This window comes from Chrysemys picta, chromosome 2, assembly GCF_011386835.1.
Source record: "Chrysemys picta bellii isolate R12L10 chromosome 2, ASM1138683v2, whole genome shotgun sequence".
Classification (NCBI taxonomy): Eukaryota; Metazoa; Chordata; order Testudines; family Emydidae; genus Chrysemys; species Chrysemys picta.
Window position 1 is genome coordinate 23402968 of NC_088792.1, and position 24614 is coordinate 23427581.

General features: G+C 43.5%; 1 protein-coding gene across 2 annotated transcripts in view; it reads right to left on the minus strand.

Annotated features, from left to right (window-relative positions):
- NCAPG2 (non-SMC condensin II complex subunit G2) overlaps window positions 1-24614 on the minus strand; it is a 110841-nt gene that overhangs the window by 60981 nt on the left and 25246 nt on the right. For both annotated transcript variants that reach the window (XM_065582770.1, XM_065582769.1), the window contains 3 exons: window positions 11004-11129; window positions 9804-9983; window positions 8702-8854 (listed from right to left, as the gene is read on the minus strand). In XM_065582770.1, coding sequence (XP_065438842.1) covers window positions 8702-8854; window positions 9804-9983; window positions 11004-11129 — 459 coding nt within the window. The remainder of the gene's footprint in view (window positions 1-8701; window positions 8855-9803; window positions 9984-11003; window positions 11130-24614) is intronic.

Sequence of the window (24614 nt, forward strand, 5' to 3'; positions counted from 1 at the left end):
CAATGAACACACAGAGCACTGGCTAAGACAAGACAAGCGATTCCAATGACTCACAAGCTGAAGGAACTGATGAAGCTTGGGGGCAGCTGGGCCTTTTATACCACCATGTGGCAGCAAAGGATGCTCAAGCCACCCGATGGGTACCACTGAGTGAAAATTTTCTGACGACTATGAGCACGAATATTAAGAGTAGAATGGACATGTGCAATTTCTCGAAGAAATGTAACTAATGACAAAACATGTAAGAGTATAAATATTAAACAGTCTGTTTTAAAATAACACCACCACATCCATCTATTTTAACCAAACAAAGGCATGTAAATAGATTTTGGAAAAAAATTAAATTTAGTGCACATGCAGCGTGAGAAAGCTTAGCTCACATTGGTCTGATGTGAAAAGCAGGATTACACATTCCCTTTTGGAAAAACATTTTACACAACATTTCAAGCTCAGGAAGCCACCATGTCAATGGACAGACAGCTTAATTAACTCAACCTACTGGAAATAAAACTAATAGCAATCTACTGCTATAGTTCATCTCTGCTTAAAATTTTAGAATACTTTAAACAATACAACTCTACATGCAAACTTAATCACTATACCAATTTTTTTTTGATAAATACTCAGACCACACAGGGAACATTTCCAGAAACCTAAATCATAATATTCCAATAAGAATTTAGTATTACATGGCGGTTTCTTTCCCTCGCAAATCTTTTTATACTAAACAAAATAAAGCCTAATCTAACCTACAATAAAAGTAGGTGTCTGCACTATGTACAGAGAACAATAGGAATGGAGGACAGGGTTGTTGTTCCCCCTCTCTCCCTTACAAGAGACTCTTCTCATGGATATTTGCATGGTACTTTCATATAATGCTTCCATGAACCTTGTATGTTTTACATATTAGGGGAGCCTAGAAAAACTAGTAACAAGACCAGAAAGTAAAATGAGATTTAACTTGTGAAGGTGCAAATTAAAACATCTGGAAAACAGTCACAAAACACAGTATTCAGTGGCCGTGAAAACAACCGCATATTGCCAATGATCTTCCAAAATGAGGACTGCGGATCTTTGCAATTACCCACTGCAATATGGCTATACCATTCATTAAGGCCTAAGTAATTAATTGAATGTGAATACCTAGGAATTCTACTACTTCAATTTCCACACAGAAAACATTAAATGGGCACTCAGATCAGAAATGCAACAGCTACGGTTCCATGTACAACCTTAATTCTTTTCTTTTTGCCTGTGCATTAGGGTAGTCTGTAATCATGGAATCAAATTATTTCACAAATAATAGAAGAACAAAAGTATGCAGTGATTTGAATGATTTGCATTCATCTTTAGAATCTGTCTAAAGATCAAACTGAAAACTATTTTTTTTTTTTAAAAAGTGACAAACCAAAAAGGTCTTAAAAAACTTGGTTTGGATCAAAATGAAATAGCTTATAGTTGGAAACCTCTCCCCTTACCACCCACAAATAAAGACAAAGTGCAAAAATGGCTGAGAGTTACAAACTACCGATGAAAGGAGGGCTGGCAGTGAACTTTAAAAAAATGAAAAGCTATAAAATTAATACAATCATATTACTAGGGGAAACCCTTTTTCTGTTATCAATCTACTGGAGACTACTTTTTCCTAGTGGAAAAATTAGTTGCATAAGCTTTACTTAAGTTATTTTAATTGAACAGAAAAGGCTATATTAAAAGACCATTATGCTTGCTAAGTCAAGCACTCAAAAGTTAGTAAATGACAGAATTAAGGTTGCCTGTGCACTACGGCACAGTTTTTAATTACAGGATAACATACTATTTTTTCTACAGCACCCTGTCTTCATCTGTGCCCAGGATGAATGGTGCTCACTTAGTGAGTAATTATTTGATATTTTGTTTTCTCCTCATTGTTCAGTATGTGTAGAGCCCTGTGAAATTCTTTTTTCTTTTCAATAATTGTTCAGAAATTTTGTTTTATCTCCTGGGAGGGAGATAAAACAAAATAAAATGAACATTGCAGAAAAATTCCCAGGGAGGGAAAAGGGCCTGGAGAGCAAGCCTGCTTCAGTCTAGTGAAGAAGGAAGGTCCTAAGGGACAGTGCTGGAGACTGAGACCACCCTGCATTCACCCTGCAGCAGTGGCTCTAAATGTAGTGCCCTGGCACATGAAGTCGCAGCACTGCTCAGTTTTGGCCCAGTTGCCCCTCTGTTATCATGACAGAGGAGTGGCCAGGCTAAACCTAAGCAGCACTGTGACATCATGCACCAGTTTTTTTTAGTTTTATGGTGTTTTATTTTGTGTTATTTCGCATTTGCGAAAAATACGAGGCTCTAAATATGTGGTTCCAGGCTTTACTTACCACACACTATTCAAACCCTGCCCAGAAGAGACAGAATTACTGATCTCCTCATAGACTTTTTCTATGGTACCCTTACAGTATTTCTTCACAAACATTAATATTCTATTTTCACACTATCCCTCTGAAATGAGAGGGTAGGATCATCCACATTGTATAGACGGGGAACTGAAGCAGAGAGAGATTAAGGTCAAAAGTTCCCACTAATTTTCTGTGCCCAATTTGAAAAACTTAGGACTTGATTTTTTGAGAATACGTAGCATAATACAGCAATTATTATGTTCAAAGCATGACTTCAGTTGAAGTCAATAGGAGCTCTGAGTGTTCAGTACTTCTGCAAGTGATACCCCAGGGTCTCAAGACAGGCACCCAGAAAAAGAGGAACACAATTATTAGTGGCTATCTCTGAAAAATTTGGTTAAGGGACTTCCTACCATCATATATGAACTCTGTGGCAGAAGCCTGAATAGAACCCAATTCTCCAGCATTCATCAGCTGCCTCAACTGTGAGACCAACTTTCTCTTTCTGAAATGCCCTGCCTCATTCACTACACACCCTCCATCTTCTGCAACAAATGAGGCAGGAGTCCTACAGACAACAGCCTGTTTCACTACACAACTTGATTGATCCGGTGGAGGAAAAAAAAGGGACATGTAATTAAGGACCGATATAATGCACAGGCAAGCTTAATTCTGGCATTTCCTAGTGTGCTTGACTTAATAATGTTCTTTTAATATTGCTTTTTTAATAAGGCTAGGAAGTTGCACACCAAAAAAAAAAAACCACCCAAACAAATTCTATCATGTGCCAACATATTAACACCTATAGATCAGACAGGCTCCCAATTCTCAGTTCCAGCACCTGGATCTGGCACAGACTAGAGCAACCAGGAACTGCAATTGCAGGGGAAGTCCTGCTCAAGGATACGCGATGTGGACCTGCGGTTGAAAAGGATCCTACAAGGAGCAGGTAAGAACCCCCTGATAATCCTTCATGTAGGAACGAATGATACGGCTAGGTTCTCGTTAGAGAGGATCAAGGGAGATTATGCCAGGCTGGGGAAGACGCTCAAGGAGATAGAGGCTCAGATTATCCTTAGTGGGATTCTGCCCGTTCCGAGGGAAGGGCAGCAAAGGGCTGATAGGATTGTGAGAATAAATAGTTGGCTAAGGGAGTGGTGCTATAAGGAGGGCTTTGGGATGTATGGACACTGGGAGGCTTTTGGGGACAGACACCTGTTCTCGCGGGATGGGCTTCACCTGAGTAGGGAAGGAAATAGACTTCTGGGAGGGAGGCTGGCTCATCTTATCAAAAGAGCTTTAAACTAGCAAGTTTGGGGAGACGGTTGGGAGATGCACAGTTAATCTCCACGCCAGATTCCAGTATGGAGAAGGTGAGTAAAATGAGAGGAGACATAGCTGGGGAGATGAGATTGGACATAGGAAGGACAGGAGGGACGGACACTAGGAGGCCCGCAACATATAGTGCTACTAATGGGAGACGGGCTAAACGACATACATTAGGGTGTCTATACACCAATGCCAGAAGCCTAGGTAATAAAATGGAGGAATTGGAGCTCCTGGTCCAAGAGCTGAAACCAGATATCGTAGGAATAACGGAAACGTGGTGGAATGACAGTCACGACTGGAACACAGGTATGGAGGGGTATGCGCTGTTTAGGAAAGACCGGAACAGAGGTAAAGGTGGGGGGGTGGCATTGTATGTCAATAGTGAAATAAACTGTAAAGAAATAATAGTGGATGGATTAGACAACACAGAGTCCATCTGGGCAATACTCACAATGGGTAATAGGACTTCTAGAGCCTCTCCGGGGATAGTGCTTGGAGTGTGCTATAGACCGCCGGGATCGACCCAGGATATGGATAAGGAATTATTTAATGTGCTTAGAGAAGTAATTACTAATAGAAACTGTGTAATTATGGGGGACTTTAACTTCCCGGAAATAGATTGGGGAACAAACGCTAGTAGCAATAATAGGGCTCAGATGTTCCTAGATGTGCTTGCTGATCAATTCCTCCATCAAGTGGTAGCTGAACCGACGAGGGGGGAGGCCATTTTAGATTTGATTCTGGTAAGTAGTGAGGACCTCGTTGAGGAAGTGGTAGTAGGGGACAATTTGGGCTCCAGTGATCATGAGCTAATTCGGTTTAAAATACAGGGAAGGAGTAACAGAATTAAGTCAAAGACTAGGGTTTATAATTTTAAAAAGGCCAATTTTAACAAATTAAGGGGACTGGTAAGGGAAGTGGATTGGGCAAACGTATTAATGGATTTAAAGGCAGAAGAAGCCTGGGATTACTTTAAGTTAAAGATGCATGAGCTGTCGGAGGCCTGTATTCCCAAAAAGGGAAAAAGATTACCAAGCAAGAGATTTAGACCGAGCTGGATGAGCGACCGACTCAAAGGGGCGATTAGGAAAAAACAGAAAGCGTACAAAGAGTGGAAGAGGGGAGGGATCAGTAAGGAAATGTACCAAAGTGAAGTCAGAGAATGTAGAGATAGAGTGAGAAAGGCCAAAGGCCGTGTAGAATTGGACCTAGCGAGGGGAATTAAAAGCAATAGTAAGAGGTTTTACAGCCACATAAACAGGAAGAAAGCAAAGAAAGAAGAAGTGGGACCGCTGAAGACTATTGCCGGAGAGGAGATTAAAGACAATCTAGGCATGGCGCAATATCTTAATGAATATTTTGCGTCGGTGTTTAATGAGGCCAATGAAGGGATTAGGGATACTAGCACCATTACAGAGGGGCGTTCGGGATGGGGGATTACCGTATCCGAGGTAGAAACAAAACTTGAACGCCTTAATGGGGCTAAGTCGGGAGGACCGGACGATCTTCATCCGAGAATATTGAAGGAATTGGCGCGGGAAATAGCAGGCCCGTTAGCGATGATATTTAATGAATCTGTAAACTCGGGGGTGGTCCCGTTAGACTGGAGAATAGCTAATGTGGTTCCTATTTTCAAAAAAGGGAAAAAAAGTGATCCGGGTAACTACAGGCCTGTTAGTTTAACATCTGTAGTGTGCAAGGTGTTAGAGAAAATTTTGAAGGAGAAACTAGTTGAGGACCTGGAGGGTAGTGGCAATTGCGATAATTTACAACATGGTTTTACGAAGGGCAGATCGTGCCAAACGAATCTGATCTCCTTCTTTGAGAAAGTAACGGATTTATTAGATAAGGGAAATGCGGTGGACCTAATATACCTGGATTTCAGTAAAGCGTTTGATACTGTACCCCATGAGGAATTATTGGTTAAACTGAAAAACATGGGGATCGATTTGAAAATCCAGAGATGGATAAGGAATTGGTTAATGGGGAGAATGCAGCGGGTCGTATTGAAGGGTGAACTGTCAGGTTGGAGGGAGGTTACCAGTGGAGTTCCCCAAGGTTCGGTTTTGGGACCCATTTTATTTAATCTATTTATAACTGACCTCGGAACCGATTGCAGGAGTGGGCTGGTAAAGTTTGCGGATGATACGAAGGTGGGAGGCGTTGTAAATTCGGAAGAGGATAGGGATATCCTGCAGGGAGACTTGAATGAGCTTGTGAATTGGAGTGTCAGAAATAGGATGAAATTTAATAGTGAAAAGTGTAAGGTGATGCATTTGGGGATGACCAATAACAATTTTAGTTACAAGATGGGGACGCATTGGTTAGAAGTAACGGAAGAGGAGAAGGACCTAGGGGTCCTTGTAGACCGCAGGATGACTATGAGTCGACAGTGTGACGTGGCGGTGAAAAAAGCCAATGCTGTCTTGGGATGCATTAGGCGAGGTATATCTAGTAGGGATAAGGAGGTCCTGCTTCCGTTGTACAAGGCGCTGGTGAGACCTCATTTGGAGTACTGTGTGCAGTTCTGGTCTCCCATGTTTAAAAAAGATGAACTCAAACTGGAACGGGTGCAGAGAAGGGCCACTAGGATGATCAGAGGAATGGAAAACCTGTCGTATGAAAGGAGACTAGAGGAGCTTGGGTTGTTTAGTCTGACAAAGCGAAGGCTGAGGGGGGATATGATTGCTATCTTTAAATATATTAGAGGGATTAATACAAGGGAGGGAGATCAATTATTCCAGCTTAGTACTAACGTGGATACGAGAACGAATGGATATAAACTGGTCGTGGGGAAGTTCAGGCTTGAAATTAGACGAAGGTTTCTGACCGTTAGAGGGGTGAAATATTGGAACGGCCTTCCGAGGGAAACGGTGGGGGCGAGGGACTTGTCTGGCTTTAAGATTAAGTTAGATAAGTTTATGGAGGGAATGGTTTAATGGTAAAACATAGTTGTCAAGGAAAACCAAGCAATGGTAGGTAAATAGCATAATGGCTAAAAGGGGTCAGGATGGAGACTCTTGCCTATATGCTCGGGGTCTTACTGATCGCCATATTTGGGGTCGGGAAGGAATTTTCCTCCAGGGCAGATTGGCTGAGCCTCTGGAGGTTTTTCGCCTTCCTCCGCAGCATGGGGCAGGGATCTCTAGCAGGAGGGTCTCTGCCGATTGAGGTCACTAATAACAGGATTGGGGACTTCAGCAGCAGAGTCCAGGGAAGGGGCGGGGACAGTTTTATGGCCTGCAGCGTGCAGGGGGTCAGACCAGATGATCATAATGGTTCCTTCTGACCTTAAAGTCTATGAGTCTATGAGTCTATGAGTCAATCAGCTGAAGTTCTGGGCTGCAGCACATTCTTAATAGGCAACTTTAATAATAGGCAGTGCTATGAGCCCCCATCCTTTCATGTATTTGTACCTGCTCCTGTATTTTTCACTTCATACATCTGATGAAGTGGGTTCTAGCCCAAAAAAGCTTATGCCCAAATAAATTTGTTTGTCTCTAAGGTGCCACAAGGACTCCTCATTTTTTTTGCTGATACAGACTAACATGGCTACACTGAAACCTGTAATAAAATGAACGATTCATACTCTAATAGCAATAACCATGTCAGCATGGACATTTGTATTACAGGATATTGATGCATTTTTACGATGGCTGAACCTCATACCTCTTGATAAAACTAAAGTATGTGCCAGTGCAGGACCACTGTGGATTTTCATATTGGAAACTAAAATAATACAGCCCCATTCCCAGAAATTGCTGCTCTTGGCCCAAGATACATGTTGACATGAAATTTGCTGCCTTTTCAAATGTCAAAATCTTATTCAAATTTAAAATATGAAGAAAAGCATTTTGATAGATGAGATTTGCAAACAAGTTTAGAATCTCGTCCTCTGAGACTAGTATTAGAGTAATGAGACATGCACAAACTTCCAAGACACCAGTGCTAAAGCACTGATATCATAATCAGTTTGTGTCAGATGGGTAAGATTTGCTCTGAGGCTTAACTTGCAGTATCAGCACAGCATTAGTATCACAGTGATCTTTCTGCCACTCCATGCTAGCTTTACTGAAGAGAGAACTATCAGGAAATCCTGCTTTGGCATCAGTATTTTCATTAGACCCAAGCTTCAGAAGCTTTTTCAGAGTGGGATCTATCTCAGAGGTGACCACCTCCTCTATTTGGAACTCTGCAGCCTCACTGTAGCAACTATTGAACTGCTTTATCTTTTCTTTAAAAAAGGATAATTTTATTTCATCTCCCCATCCCATCTCTCATTTCTCTCCCCTCCATGTTTCCTTATACATTATTCTCTGTGCCTCGTTTCCCTTCTTCTCTGATCTCATGGACATTCTTTCTCCAGTATTGGCTCTGCCCCATAAGCAGCTTCTGTTTTTACTTCTGCCAGTTCTGGTTCCAGAGGGCTGATTCCATATTCTCTCTTTTTCTTAAGTAGCTACTGGCCCAACAGAAAAAGGCAAGAGCTGAAACTCTTCTTGTTATTAAAAAAGGAACTGAGAGGTACTAATCAAGAATACACTAAAGTTACTAAGAATCTAAGAGGAAAAGATTAACTTGTTATATAGAAAGTTTGATCCTCATTTGAGGTAACAAATTCTGATACAGTAATCTCCTGACGTGGCAGTATTTCCTAGTGGTGCCCCCGTTTCCATTGAAACAATCATGGAGAGGCAGGAAGATTACAGGACACTAGATTTAGTCTCATGGTACTTAAGAATCTAGACAACCATAACATTAACTTAATTTTCAAATATATAGCAAGAAACGCTTAAATACCACTATCCAGGATTTTACATCTCAAACCTATACATGACCAATAAAACAATTTCCTGCAAGCCTCCGCAAATTATTGATTAAGTATTCTAATAACTGATTGACTGTGGTATTGATAAATATACATCTTTCAGAATAAATTGCCTTGTTTTGTTTACATCTCCCGTGTGCTGCCTACCAAGTCCTAATCATCCTACCTTAGCAGCCCTGACAGCCTTAATTTTCAGCAGCATATCAACAAACGCCACTCGCACTTTCTCAGAATTGTCATGGAGACTGTATTTTACTGTTGGCAGGAGCTGTTCCAATAATGGGTGGCTTAGTTTGTTGTCCAAAATTATAGGCAGACACTGCAACAGAAATATCACACTGAATAAAAAAAACCATAAAAATAGCAGACATACAAAAACTATACTAAAATTATTAAAATTACTAAACTTAAGGCTAAATATAGTGGCAGATGTTTCATTTACGTATTTTTTTCTATAATTATCTTTTAAAAGAAAGTATTAAAGAGCAACTCAAAATCTCTTATTAATGCCTTTCATTTCAGATGAAGTGGTTTTACATTGTAAGATCTTCTGACCTGAGGCAGTGTTTTTGTTCATCTCTTGTACTTGAGGAATACGTTTATGCCCAGGAAGTCAGTCTTTCTGACATTTGTTAGATGGAGTTGACCAATCAATCCTGGTATACTGAACAACTATCTGGGGAACAGCCTTCCCCTACACACAGACAGTAATATATGCATCCAACCATGGGAAGACTGACCATGGGGTACAAAACACAACACTTAAACGCAGTCTTTTTTTTCCAGGTCTCTCTCTCTGGGTCACACATGATGCCTTGGAACCAACCTGGAAACATTTTCTACACAGTTGTGTGATTAAGTATAAAGATTTAGTAATTTACAATTATCTGAACAAGAAAGTCTGGTCAAAATACTAAACCAAGAGCATGAAGAGGAGGGCTTTCCACCTTCAGATAACCAGAGAGAAGAATTGAGGTGGTCAGGGATCACACAGCTACTCAAACTCAGCTCTAAATGTTTGGTGCCACAAGGGGCTGCTTGTTCATTCCCAGAAGGCATTTTTTCTAGAAGGTTTGCACAACTTAAATACCAGGAAGTACATCTCAAGGGAAATTATGCAAAGACCAACTCGGAGAAAAATCAAAAGTTTTTATAAAAAGCACGCCTTCTACTGAAGTTGACCCTTAATAACCTCCGTCACATGCTTCAAAGAATACCTAAAAATTTACTATCAATACAAGTTTTTAAAGTCGGCATATTAAACTTACCTTAAAAACAGAACAACGAACATCAGCTGAAGTTACATCAAAAGCCAGATCTCCAATTAGTTTTTTTAAAAGCTCAGCAAGGATGGTTGCAGGAATCATGTCCCAGTATTTGGATGTTATTTTACTAACACCAAGTACCCCTGTAGAGCGGACCAATGGTTGAGGATCTTCTAAAAGACTCTATAAACAAAGAAGAAGAGGAAACAAATTTCATGTATGCATCATCATGCTGTCTGTTGATATTTAAAAGAAGAAAAAAAATCATCGCTATTAGCATTTAACCAAACCATACAAGATGTGATAGCATGAAATATTTCCATATCTGGAATATTCTCCAAATGAGTGTTTATTGCTATTATTAAATAATTTTTAGTTAGAAAACAAAAGTAAGATAAAAATATTGACGATGATTTTCCAAAACATCACCCTAAAGTTAGGCTCTTAGAGTAGAATTTTCAAAAGTGAAAGTCAATGAGACTTGTGCATGAAAGTCACTTAAACAATTGAAAATCTCACCCCTAAGGTTCATCTTTATGAACCTAATTGTCAAGTCTCACTGTTCACTGTTCGAGAGGGAATGACCGTAAAACCTGGAATTTCCAGGAATCTTCAGTGATCAAATATTTATTCTTGTGAATACAACAATAAGTTTTCCCAAACAGAATAAAACACTGCTTTAGGAATAAACTGGCCAGCCCTCATGTTTCTAATTCATTATTTTAATTCTTAACTCCCCCATACTTCTGTTTAGATACTCCATCATAGGAGCTGCAGATATTTAATATTAGGCATTCATTGTAGAACCACAAAGTTAAGTAATCAAGTGTAGAGCCCTTCTCACCCATTGTATCCTAAGTAAATAGGACATGAATGTATGTAACCAGTGTCATCTGGCTTTCCTAAGCTCTCTCTCAGTTTTTTGAACCATACTTGTAGCTCAATTAATGTAAACCCAGACCCCCACTTCATTAGCATTTAGGCCCCTTTCCAAAACGTTGCTATTCCACCAGAAATGAGAGAGTGCACAAGATTAAAGGAATTTAATTGCATATTTCTGCACTCTTTCTTGTGGGTAACATTCTCAATCCCCTTACGCCATTAATTGCAGTACATGCATTTCAAATGGGCTTACTGCCAAATAAATTTTGCCAAATATTTAACTTAACATTTTGTTTTCACGTTGTCTTCATGAAAACTTACGAAAAGTTCTTCAAACTGTTTCTGAATTTCATTATCCATATCCTCATTATTAAAATGGGGATCACGAATAGGAAATGCTTCGACAAACAATAATGCTGCATTTGATCGAACTTCTGAGTTTCTGGCCTGTTACAAAGGAGAAGAAAAGAAATTGTTCATGAATTGATACTCTTTATTAAAACTTATTTGACAAATATTCTTCAAATCACCATCATCAGTTTTGTACTTCTAATCAAGTACGAATTCTAATAAAGTAATTGGATTAAACATAATTTATAACAACTTCTACATCTCACAGTTCAAAGTTCTGCCCAACCAGTAAATTCTAGGTTAGCTGTAAATTGAGTTCTCAGAGCATATTGGCTTCAAAGACGCAGAGGATTCACACTTGGAGGAGTGCCATCTTGTTTTGGCCTAGAATAGTTAAAGTCAGTTAGCACTGCTACAGGCCTTCAAACATGTGCTCTGTGATAGAGAAGCTGCAGCTATAAAAGGTGGTACTTTGGTCTCAACCCTTAAATTAGTGCTCAGAATATGGAAATTGAATTCAAGCAAACATACTTAGCGGTTTTATTGGAGGGGGGGGGGCGGAGGAGGGGGAAGAAGGAGAAAAAAGGTCATCCCCTGACACTTTTGGTGTTTGTCACTACTTGACAAATAGTGGAAATTTCGTAGAGATTTCTTTAATTAGTTTGAACATTTCATTTAATTAAACAAATAACCAATAACTGAAGTATATCATCCATCATATTCTTCAAGCAGTATGTGTATGAAAATAATTTGTAAATTTAATTTACTCCTTAAATTCAGAAAAGGCAATCTTGTAATAACCTAAAATTAGAATTTACAATAAATAAGCATTTTTGCATCAGTATCTCCTATAGCGGTCTGAAATTACTGAAAGTAGCCCTGGTCCTAGCAAACACAAGAATGCAAACACAAGAATCCTCAGTAGCTTTAAAGGGAGGATAAAACGGTTACCTACCTTTTGTAACTGTTGTTCTTTGAGATGTGTTGCTCATGTCCAGTCCATTCTAGGTGTGCGCGCACCCATCTGCACGGTCCTTTGAGATTTTTGCCTTAGTGGTATCCGTAGGATCAGCTGTGGCGCTCCCTGGAGTGCCGCGCTCATGCGTCGGTATATTAGGCGCCACCAGCTCTGTGCCCTCTCAGTTCCTTCTTGCCGGCAACTTCAACAGAAGGGCAGGAGGCTGCATAATGGAATGGACATAAGAAACACATCTCGAAGAACAGTTACGAAAGGTAGGTAACCATTTTTTCTTCGAGTGCTTGCTCATGTCAATACCATTCTAGGTGACTCACAAGCAGTGTCCATGGAGGTGGGCTCAGTTCATGGTCACGCAGCTTGCAGCGCTGCTCTACCATAGCCAGCGTCGTCACAAGCTTACTGGGTAAGTGCGTAATGAGATGTGAACACGTGGTTAGGCATCAGATCTCTTGGACTGGTACCTGCGCCAGGAAGGCCACTGATGATGCTTGTGCCCTAGTTGAGTGTGCCGTCATGATTGCCGGTGGAGGCACTATTGCCAGTTCATAGCGGTAGTGGATATAGGCCGCGATCCAGGACAAATCCTTTTGAGCAGACACAGGGAGACCTTTCATTCTGTCTGCCACTGCAACGAACAACTGCGTCAACTTATGGAACGCCTTGGTCCTGTCTATGTAAAAGGCCAGCGCCCTCCTGATGTCCAGGGCGTCCAATCTGCATTCTTCATCTGACGTATGAGGCCTTTGGGAAGAAGACAGGTAAGTATATGTCCTGGCCCTCTTCATTCACAGCAGACATGACCAGTGATGCCGCTGGGGAGTGCGTGTAGGAGGTATTTGAACACTTTTGCAGGGATGTAATACTTCTTTTCCGCCTTCTAAGAAGTTGGTGGAATGGAAGAGGGGGTTTGCCACAGCGATTTGGCAATTTTAAGGACCGAGGTGGACAGGCAGCATGAACCGGGCTGGGGTGGAGGAGGATATAACATTGAAGAGGTCATTGGACTCCTCCACGACCTCCTCAATTTGTAGGTTAAAGTTAGCAGCCACCCTTTTAAGGAGGGCCTGGTGCTCCTTGAAGTTGTCAGGGGGACTGTCCGTTTGGGAGGGATCCACCCCCGCTTCATCTGGGGACAACGACTGCACCACTTGTGGAAGAGCAGGCTCCCCATCCCGCTCCAGGGACGGCTCTTTAGGTGCTGGGGTTCAGCATGCTGCCCCCACATCGGATTCGGCACCTCATTCTGATTCCGATGCTGAGGGAGCCAGGGCCAGTTGGTCCGAGGTGGCCAGGGAGGGCTGGTGGGAACATGGGACCGGCATTACTGGCACGCCCGACGGGTTCCAATACAGCCATTGAGCAGGCCACTGCCCCTGCTGCACGTTGTCCTTGCAGGTGCCGTGCCGGTCTCATGAGTCAGCAGCGCATCACCCCTTCTTGGCGAGGAGCTGAACTCCCAGTTCGACTCGGACCACTGCCCTTCTGGTGACCAGGGTGGAGCCTGAGTCTGCCGACTGACTCTGGTCGGCAACCGGTGAGGTGAGGGCGAGGAACAGCACCTTCCCAACGAACGGTACCAGGGCAAAGGGACTGGTGCTGTGTCGAGGAGCGGCCCTGCCTGGGCGGGGACCAACATCTGGGAGACTGTCTGGGCGAAGGTGAGTTGGGCTGTGGCGATCTATGATGGGAAGCTCGCCAGTACTGGTGGTACAGGACTCCGGTGCTTCGACTCCGGTGTCCCATGTCTTGTAGGTGGAGAGCGCGTTGAGGACCTGGGACTTCTAGTCGGCAACCTAGGATATGGTGCCGGAGTCCGAAGCCGCGGAGATGGAGATCTGCACCTGTGATCTGGTGATCGAGGGTGCTCCACCACCCTATGAGGTGGTCCTATGATCAGCTTGCCCTTAGATGTCGGCGTCTTAGCTGAGTCTGCCGCCTGGTGCAGTGTCTGCGGTGCCAGTCGGCCTACTTGCTCTTTAGCCGCCGGGGTCACTTTGGGAAATGAGGGCTCTGGTCGAGCTGGGGGGGTCCAACCTCCGTGGTACACCCATGAAGGGCACATGGCCTGACATTGGCCAGGAGCCGGGAGGCTCTTCGTCTTTTGCCACTTCTTAGGCAAGCCAACCCTACGGATACCGCTAAGGCAAAAAAGCCTCCGACAACTGTGCATGTGGGCACGCACACACCTAGAATGGAATAAATATGAGCAAGCACTCAAAGAAGAAAGCATTTTACTGAGTTGCAAGTAAATGAAGGCTTTTGTTCCACTGACTCACCTGGCAGATGAAGCTTTTTTAAAAATACCACTGAAACCCAACTTAAGAAGAGTAGATTGCCTTCATTCATTAAATTAAGGTTGCAAGGCAACAGTTGCCAGATGCACAGAGGGAGTCAGAAAAACAGTCTGAAAAGTAAGCATGTTTTCCTACAAAAACTACTAAAGTGAAATTTAGAAAGGATTCTGCTATTTGTTGTAGTGATGAAATTATTTGAACTGAGAATTAGGAATAGCATCAGCATTAACTATACACAAGAAAAGGTAATGCTTTTATATAAAGGTCTAGTTGCACAGCTGTTCTATTGCCATGTGTTCATCTAAATCTCAGATGTATTTCGTAAAGGAAATGTAATACTGTACATGTTCAGTACACTATTTTCAAATCACTTGTAATGCATGTATTTCCTAACCTTATTGTTTCCAAACTGAACAAAGATTACACTATAAGTTTTAAAGTTCTGCTGTTTGGCATTAGTGCAACATACCCCCCACCAAAACCCCACAACTATATAACCTTTATAAGTGTAAAATATATATTAATTATTATTTGTATTACTATAGTATCTGGAGGCCCTAGTATGGACCAGGACATCATTTGGGCTAGGTGCTGTATAAAACAGAAAAAAGTAACAGTTCCTACCCCAGAGAACGGTACAATTTAAGCATAAAAGAGAATAGATGAGGAGTACAAGAAAATAATGAGAATACTGGGGAACATGATAGGCAGTGGTCTCAGCACACCAAGGACCTAACTGTTGTCACTTTTTTGTAGGCATTATGGAAAAGGAGTTTTAAGAAGGGCTTTGAAGATGGATAATAAACGAGTTTTGCAGATGTTTACAGGGAGCATCTCCCAAATATGAGGAGCAGCGTGGGAGAAAGCACGAAGGTGCTTGTTTGGAAATTTAACAACTGGGAGATTGAGGTTGGCATCATAGGCTAATCGGAGGTGGGAATCAACTTCTTGATAGCGAATCAGAGAGGATAGCAGAGAGTGAATCAGCATAAGGACAGGACATGAAGTGCATTCAAAGTGAAAACGAGTAGCTTAAGTTTGATGTGCTAGAGAAGGGGGAGTCAGGGGAGCAATGCAAAGAAAGGGGTGACATGGTCAATGTGATGGGCTAGCAAAATGATCTTTGCATGCTCACGTAACTAAAGAAGACCTGAATATATTTTTCTGTAATTTACAAAACAAATTCACTCTTGTATTGTTACTATGATGCTCACTTCACTTATATCATGGTAAAACTGTTTATGAAAGCTATCACTGTTTCCAAGTTAGGTGGTATACAGCAAACAAGGTTAGATTAATATTATCCCTTCTGTACATTATTTTAAACCAAATTTTTATCCTTTTTCAGAAAAAGAATAAGAAATGTTGCTCAAAAAGAAGTTTAGCATTCAGTGCTGATTCAGCAGATGTTTCTCACAACGAGGGGCATGCCGGCCCCTAAGTAGTCCCTTCCTCCCCATTCCCTACATAGATTTCCTTTGTGCCAGATGGAGAGAAGGCAGAAACTCGAATGCCAATGATGTAAAACAAAGGCTGAACACAACATATATCTCAAAGCCTACGCTGAAGCTAAAGTAAACAACAAGTGAACCTTCCTTTCAATTTCCATTGAAGTTTCCAAATCTCACCTCAAGGAACTATCCAAGTAAACTGCTTCTTCATCAGTCCTGAGACTACAGCCTGCATCAGAACTACCAACCTACTTCACTGAAAAGATCTTTCACATTCAGGAAGGCTTCCTAAAGAGGAGATAACTTACTTGTAATTGGAAATTCTTCAAAATGTAGGTCCCCATCTGTATTTCACTGTGGGTTATGCATGCGCACCATGCACCCAGAGTCAGAGAATTTAAAAGCAGTGTCCGATGGTCTGCACATGCACCCAAGCCTTGTGCTTCCATCCGAGGTGACAAAGGGCACGGGAGACTGACCACATCTCAAGTTTTCTCCATCATGAAACTGACAGATCTGAAGCAGAGGGGATGGAAGGCAGGAAGTGACACACAGATAGGGACCACACAACTTGAAGAAACTTCAGTTACAGGTAAGTAACCTTCTCTTCTTTGAATGATAGTTTCCTATTGTATTCCATCATGGGTGACAAGCAGTACCGAAGTTGGAGGAGGGTGTGAGGATAAGGACGGAAGGGTCACATGGAGAATCACCGTGCCAAACAAGGCATCTTAAGTTCCCTCTAAGCTGCACGGCCGCCCAGCAGTCTATCAAGTGCCGCACAATTCAGGTGCCCCTCTGCCCACTGCCGCGCTGCTCCTGCCCTCTGCCTTGGAGCTCCTGGCCAGAGGCTCCTGGGAGCCTCCTGCTTCCTGTGCAGAGCAGGAAGGGGGAAGGAGGGCGCTGATGTCAGGGTGTCCCCCTCCCCTCTACCCCATCTGCACAGAGCTGGTGGGGAGGAGAAGGAGGAGGAGGAGGAGAGAACACACATGATAGGGCCCAGGAGTGGGACGGACGGAGCTTGCTGGCAGCTGCTGTTCTGTCTGAACAAGCAGGCTTCAGACTGGTGATCTACTTAAAAGAGCAGTGTACTTAAAGGGGCAATGCATGTCTCTGTCTCACACACACACACACACACCCCTACCTCCCAACACATACTTGTATTATTGTTACTTCTTGATACTTATTTCAAAGTGTATTATTTTAGTTTTTTGACTGGTCTATGTATTTCATAATTTTTATTTCTCTCACGCTTAAATTTAATTCTTTGAGTAGTGAGTTCTAAAATGCCTAACCTGTCCTGGCTGGAGTAATTACCCCTATGGTAACTTTTTAAAAATATATATTAGATCTAGGTTTTTTGTTTCTACTGGTGGCGCACGTCTGCACATTACCTCGATATGGTGCACATAACTTAATTCATTCCGCACATGGATGGAAAAAATTAGAGGGAACATTGGAGGCATCCGCTGCTGAGTCCTGGACCAAGGAATAGGACATTGTGAACGTGTGGACAGAGCTCCACGTGGCTGCTCTACATATGTCTATGCGAGGCACATCCTGAAGGCATGTCGTGGTCATTGCTTGAGCTCTAGTGGAGCTAGCCTGTATGCCAGTGAGGTGAGGTAGATTCAACAGTTGGTAGCAGAGTTTAATGCAGCCGGAAATTCATTGGGAGATTCTCTGGGTGAAGATGGCCTGTCCCCTGATTCTCAATGCTATCACAATAAACAGTTTAAGGGACTTCGTGATTATTTTTGTTCTCTTTAGGTAAAAGGCCAGAGCTTGTCAGATGTCGAGGGAATGGAGCCTATGTTCTTCTGCAACTGTGAATGGATTGGTAAATATGAAACTGGAAGCTCATCGCTGGTAAAAAAAATTCAGGTGTAGGCATAAGGAAACTTTATCCTTATGGAATGCTATAAATGGCAGGTCCACCATTATAGCTCAGAGTTCAAACCCTTCTCACCGAAGTGATAGCAACAAAGAAGGCGACCTTCATGGAGAGGAAGGACTGAGAGCAAGATGCCATTCATTCAAAATGGGAATGGGGGGAATTGTTAATACCAAGAGTACCAGATTCAGGTCCTATTGAAGCGCAATCTTTTTCAGGGGTGCAAAGGTTCTTAGGAAGCCTTTCCAAAATCCAGTGGTTAGCAGGTATGTAAAAACAGTAACCCTCCACAGGAGGACGGAATGTGCTGAGGGTGAAACCTATTGTATTGAAAGATAGAACATAGTCCAGGATTTGGGGAATCTTCACGGCTTCTAGTGGAATCTTTCCTACTCTTAGAGAGAATGTCTTGTACTGCTGAGGAACATGCCTGTTCTATAGTTGATGCCCATCCAAACACCACACTCTGAGGTGGGGTGGACATAGATTGGGATGCCTGATCTTGCCATTGTACTGGATCAGAAAGATTGGGGAAGTTCAGGATGGTAATCAGTGGACGGGATGACATGTGCAGGAGATTGGGGATCCAGAACTGTCTGGGCCAGAAGGAGGCAATCAGAATGACCATTGCCTTGTTTCATCAGATTTTGTAGATCAACCAAGGTAGGAAAGATAGTGGAAGAAAGAAGTAGTTGAGTTGGTCTGACCAGGAGATAAAAACTATTACTAACCTTCTTGTAACTGTTGTTCTTCAAGATGTGTTGCTCATGTCCATTCCAATTAGGTGTGCACATGCCGCATGCACAGCAGCCAAAAGATTTTCCCCCCAGTAGTACCCGTCAGGTCGGACTGAGTGCCCATGGGGGTCGCGTCTTCATGGCGATCAATATAGGGCCCTGCCAACCTGCCACCCCCTCAGTTCCTTCTTAACGCCAGTGATGGCTAGCTGGAACACCCTTAGCTCTTGCCTGGGCAAGCATGTCTTCGCAGTGTCCTGGTATACAGTTGTTTATAGTCAGTAGTTTTAGTAGTTATATTCTACAAGTTTCATTTGGGCCCCCCACCCCAACACTCTCCCGGCACCGGGACATGCCTCGGTCTCCGAGTTTTAAAGCCTGCAAAGACTATGGCAAGTCTATGCCCAGGAGAAACCCACGCACTTCATGTTTGAGGGAGAGCCATTTGAAGGAGCACTGCAAGATCTGCAAGGGATTTCACCCCAGAACCCTAAAAGACCAGCATCTCAAATTCTCCAACTCCTGGCACACAATGTGCATGTGTAACCCACAATGGAATACAATAGGGACCATCACTCAAAGAACAACCACCTGGATTTGCCCTCCCTGTATTCACCAATATACAGGCTGCCTGCAATCCTGGTGTTCAGTACATTCACTCATCAGGAAGTTCTGGACACCGTAAAAAAGTCTTGATCCAAGACCTTTGACTCCCACCCATGTGCCCCCGGCTTGTGAAAGAGTCATAAGCAACTGATGCCCCACACAACTGAAAAAGCCAACAACTCATTAATCCACCTACAAAATGGAAGAGAATATTATCATGTTTCTCACCGTTGCGCTCAAAGAGATCTCTATAACATCTACCTACCTGCCAGAGATACTTTTCAATTTCTTCAGACTGCCCACACAACAACGAAGTGTACCATATGAATCATAATTGGTGATTTCACCAGCCATACCACTCAATAAAGCTATACAGAGAACAATGACAATGGCCGTGACGTGTGCAGGTGCTCATCAGTTAAGCCTGATTCATCACTTGAAGCTACATAGTTCTTTTAACAGTTGCCGGTAGAATCATAGAAAATTAGGGTGGGAAGAGACCTCAGAATGAGGTCTCGAAGCAGGACCAACCCCAACTAAATCATCCCAGCCAGTGCTGTGTCAGCCAGAGCTTTGTGTTTATACTCACACTCATAGAAGTGTGAGTATAAACCTGACCTCGCCTTTGTTAGCACTACTTTAGCTCTCACACATAGAAAATTGGTGCTATACCCAATTCCGACATCACATCATCATCCTATTGGAATTGAGGTACATGCTGCTGTCATTCCTATCTTTACACCGTTCTGATGTCAGTTCAACTTTGAAAGCAAAGTGGCTGGCATTCTCCAAAGATGCTGACATAGCTGTCAGACCTATTGAACCAATAGGTAAGAACTACATCCACTTTATTGATGCTGTATATCGCTCTGGTAGGAGAAACCTACCTTGTCAGAGGGAATAACCCCTGCCTAACACCCCATTCAGCTATACTGTAGGAGGCATACAAAAATTCTAAGACCACATCTTTGCCTATGACAATAGCCACTAGCAAACATTTACTGACAGAAATTACTCAAGAATGCCTAAAATCCTAGCAGAACTTGATAAAATCCATGGATATGACCCATAACAGCAAAAAAGCATGGTCAACCATACATAAACTCTGACAATACAAAGATGAATGGACATTTCAACATCTCAGCTGATCAGCTCACCCACCCAATGCTACTCAATGGGAAGGTTAAGTGGACCACTTTCAACTGGTCATTATTCCAGCAAATACCCCCGGATATATCCCACAATCTAGATCTTACAGTGTCTTTCTCTCTGAAGGAATTGGACACTGGCATCAATGCCTGAAAACGGGGAAAGCAGCAGGCCAAGATGACATCTGAACTGGGCAGATCAAAAATTTCAGCCCACATACACAGAAGATTTCCAAACCTGGAAATCCTGGACGCCCCATCATCTCGGGCATTGGCACGCTCACTGAAGGACTGTCTGGATATGTGGACTCCCTACTCAGACCCTACGCCACCAGCACTCCCAGCTATCTCCGTGACACCACAGATTTCTTGAGAAAACTACAATGCATTGGTGACCTCCCAGAAAACACCATCCTAGCCACCATGGATGTAGAGGTTCTCTACACAAACATCCCACACACAGATGGAATACAAGCTGTCAGGAACAGTATCCCTGATGATGACACAGCACAACTTATTGCTGAGCTCTGTGACTTTATCCTCACGCACAATTATTTCAAATTTGGTGACAATATATACCTCCAGACCAGTGGCACCGCTATGGGCACCCGCATGGCCCCACAATATGCCAACATTTTTATGGCTGACCTGGAACAACGCTTCCTCAGCTCTCGTCTACTCACGCCCCTTCTCTACCTACGCTACATTGATGACATCTTCATCATCTGGACCCATGGGAAGGAGACTCTGGAAGAATTCCATCATGATTTCAACAGCTTCCACCCCACCATCAACCTCAGCCTGGACCAAATCTACACGGGAGGTCCACTTCCTAGACACCACAGTACAAATAAGCGATGGCCACATTAACACCACCCTATACCAAAAACCCACCGACCGCTACGCCTACCTTTATGCCTCCAGCTTCCACCCCGGACACACCACACGATCCATCGTCTACAGCCAAGCGCTGAGGTACAACCGCATCTGCTCCAACCCCTCAGACAGAGACCAACACCTACAAGATCTTCACCAAGCATTCTCAAAACTACGATACCCACACAAGGAAATAAAGAAACAAAATCAACAGAGCCAGACGTGTACCCAGAAGCCTCATGCTACAAGACAGGCCCAAAAAAGAAACCAACAGAACTCCACTGGCCATCACCTACAGTCCTCAGCTTAAACCTCTCCAACGCATCATCAGTGATCTACAACCCATCCTGGACAATGATCCCTCACTTTCACAGACCTTGGGAGGCAGGCAGTCCTCGCCCACAGTCAACCTGCCAACCTTAAGCATATTCTCACCAGCAACCACGCACTGCACCATAACAACTCTAACTCAGGAACCAACCCATGCAACAAACCTCGATGCCAACTCTGCCCATATATCTACACCAGCAACACAATCACAGGACCTAACCAGATCAGCTACATCATCACCGGCTCATTCATCTGCACGTCCACCAATGTTATATATGCCATCATGTGCCAGCAATGCCCCTCTGCTATGTACATTGGCCAAACTGGATAGTCACTACGCAAGAGGATAAATGGACACAAATCAGATATCAGGAATGGCAATAGACGAAAACCTGTAGGAGAACACTTCAACCTCCCTGGCCACACAATAGCAGATGTAAAGGTAGCCATCTTACAGCAAAAAGACTTCAGGACCAGACTCCAAAGAGAAACTGCTGAGCTCCAGTTCATTTGCAAATTTGACACCATCAGATCAGGATTAAACAAAGACTGTGAATGGCTATCCAACTACAGAAACAGTTTCTCCTCCCTTGGTGTTCACACCTCAACTGCTAGCAGAGCACCTCACCCTCCCTGATTGAACTAACCTCATCATCTCCATACTGATTCATACCTGCCTCCGGAAATTTCCATTACTTGCATCTGAAGAAGTGAGGTTCTTACCCACGAAAGCTTATGCTCCCAATACTTCTGTTAGTCTTAAAGGTGCCACAGGACCCTCTGTTGCTTTTTACAGATTCAGACTAACACGGCTACCCCTCTGACACTATACACAGAAGTGGATCCTGAGTATGTTCAATACCACTTTCATCCAGCTCAAGCTCCTGAAAAACTGGTGAAAAGCCAAGGGAGTGGCCCTTTTTAACCATCCAACCCAAAAAACTTTCAACCTATCTCACGCCTGTGTGATATTTTAAAACTGTTTGAGTGACTACTGTTATTCTGCCTTACACCACTTATCGAACCACTTCTTATCAACAAACACAGGCTGGTTTTTGCTGGGGTCGGTCCTGTCCTGTACAGCTTCTGAATTTAACATATTGAAGATGGACATGAAAGGGGATTAATTATGAGAGCACTGTTTGTTGATCTCTCAGCCACTTATGATAGTTAATCGTTGAGGATTCCTTGCCAAGGTACTAACGTTAACCAAGAACCACCACTTCATGAAACTAATACAGACCATACTGGAGGACTAAAGATTCTTCATGAACTTTTGTGGCAAACAAAGCTGATGATGATGACAGTAGAATGGCCTCCCAAAGAGTACTGTCTTAGCACCTACATTATACAACATCTACACAAACAACCCAGAAAAAGATGCTTTATCTATGTAGATGATCTGTGCATCACCACAGACACATACACCACAAGGAATTTGACATTAATAGTTTGATGAATGCACTTAACCTAGCCAAGTACAGTAAAAGATTTGTTATCCGGCATGTTGGGAAAGAAGGGGGGGAGGGGGAGTAATCAAAAAATGCCTGTTAACTAAGACTTACACTTATCAATGGAATACCAATTTTCAAAGAATTAGAATACAATAAAATCAATAAAGAATAAAATAGTATACAGGTACTCACCAATCCACTAGTAGTACTGCACTGTAGAATGGTTGGTTTCTTGAAGCACTTAGGTGTATACAGGTAAAATTTTCTATACAGTAGGTTATCTTATGACACTACATATCACTATGGGCAGTGCATGGCGTACACCCAGATCACTAAAAATACACTTAACACTAAAACTATACTGAACATAATTTAATCTTTCTTTGATGACTCAGAAGGCACTTCAGGATCTTGCAGTGCCTCAGAGTCATCATTATCAACATCAATTCTCATCATAGATGTAGACGGTGCAGGAGATTGGGCTGAATCTGTCATGACCCTATGACAAACCCTGGAAGCTGCTTTTTTGAATAAATCCCTGAAATCAGCTTGCTTATTGTCTTCTGCCTCTTTTGCATAAAAAAGAGAGCAGAATGTGCAATTGCCTCACCTCCTGGGCAGTATACTAGTCCCGGTTACTAGATTGAAGATTTGTATTGGGAGATATCAGAAATGACAGTTAATAGAGCTTCCTGGTTGATAAAGTGCCGGATAATACAGTTTTTACTCCTGGGGATTCTGCACCACTGCGCATGTGCAGAATTTATGTCCCCTGCAGCTTTCTTTGCTTCCCCACAGAAAAATGACTTTCTGACAGGGAAGCCACAAAAAGCGGTCATGCGACTATCCCTAGCAGTATGTTTCAGGTGCCCAGGGTAGCCAGCAGAGATGTAAATCACTGTGGGGCAGGACGCAGGACTGGGGAAGACCCGGCTGGTGGCTCCTACCCCGCACCGGGCTCAGCTGCTAGTCCCGGCTGTGCAGTATGCGACTTCCTCTTCCCCTACATGGCATCCAGGGCCACCCCCAGATTTCTTCCCCAACTGCAGGAAGCTCTGCAAACTCCTGCACCCATTGTTCCTCAGCTGCAGGGGGAGGGATCCCTGTACAAGGAGCTGCTCCCCCAGCCACCCAACCCCCGAGCATCCAGACCCCCTCATATCCAGACCCTCCCACCAAGCCTCACCCCCCCGCCCTCAGACCCCTCTCCCAATGAGCCCCATTCCCCCTGCACCTGGACTACCCCATTGAGCCACCTGCACAGGGATTCCCACCCCACCGAGCCACAACCAGCTACACCTGGATCCCAACCCCACTGAGCCCCACTCCCCCAGCATCTAGATCACCCACTAAGCCCCTCACACCCAGACCCCCCTGCTGAGCTCTATCCCCCCCCACACTCAAACCCCCCACCACCTTCACCTGGACGCCCTGCAGAGTCCATCACTGTTGCACCCAGAACCCCAATAAACCCCTGTGCACCCAGATCCTCTCCATACCTGGATTCCCCACTTAGCTGCCTGCACCCAGATTGCTCCACACAGAACCCTCTCAACCCACACCTGGATCCCCCCACATTAAGCCCCTCCACTTTTGGATCCTGCCTTCCTGAGCCTGCCTGCCCACACCTGGTTCACCTGGCATGAAGGAGCAGGGCCCTGGGATGATTCTGGGGCAGACCTGGACCTTGCACTGTGCGAGGGTTGGGGGCAGCCTCACCGCTGAGTCCGTGTCCTGGATGGGAGCTGCACAATGATCTCCCACCTCTATGCAGCCAGTGGTCCTTGCTCCCCAATGCCATGCTGGAGCCTC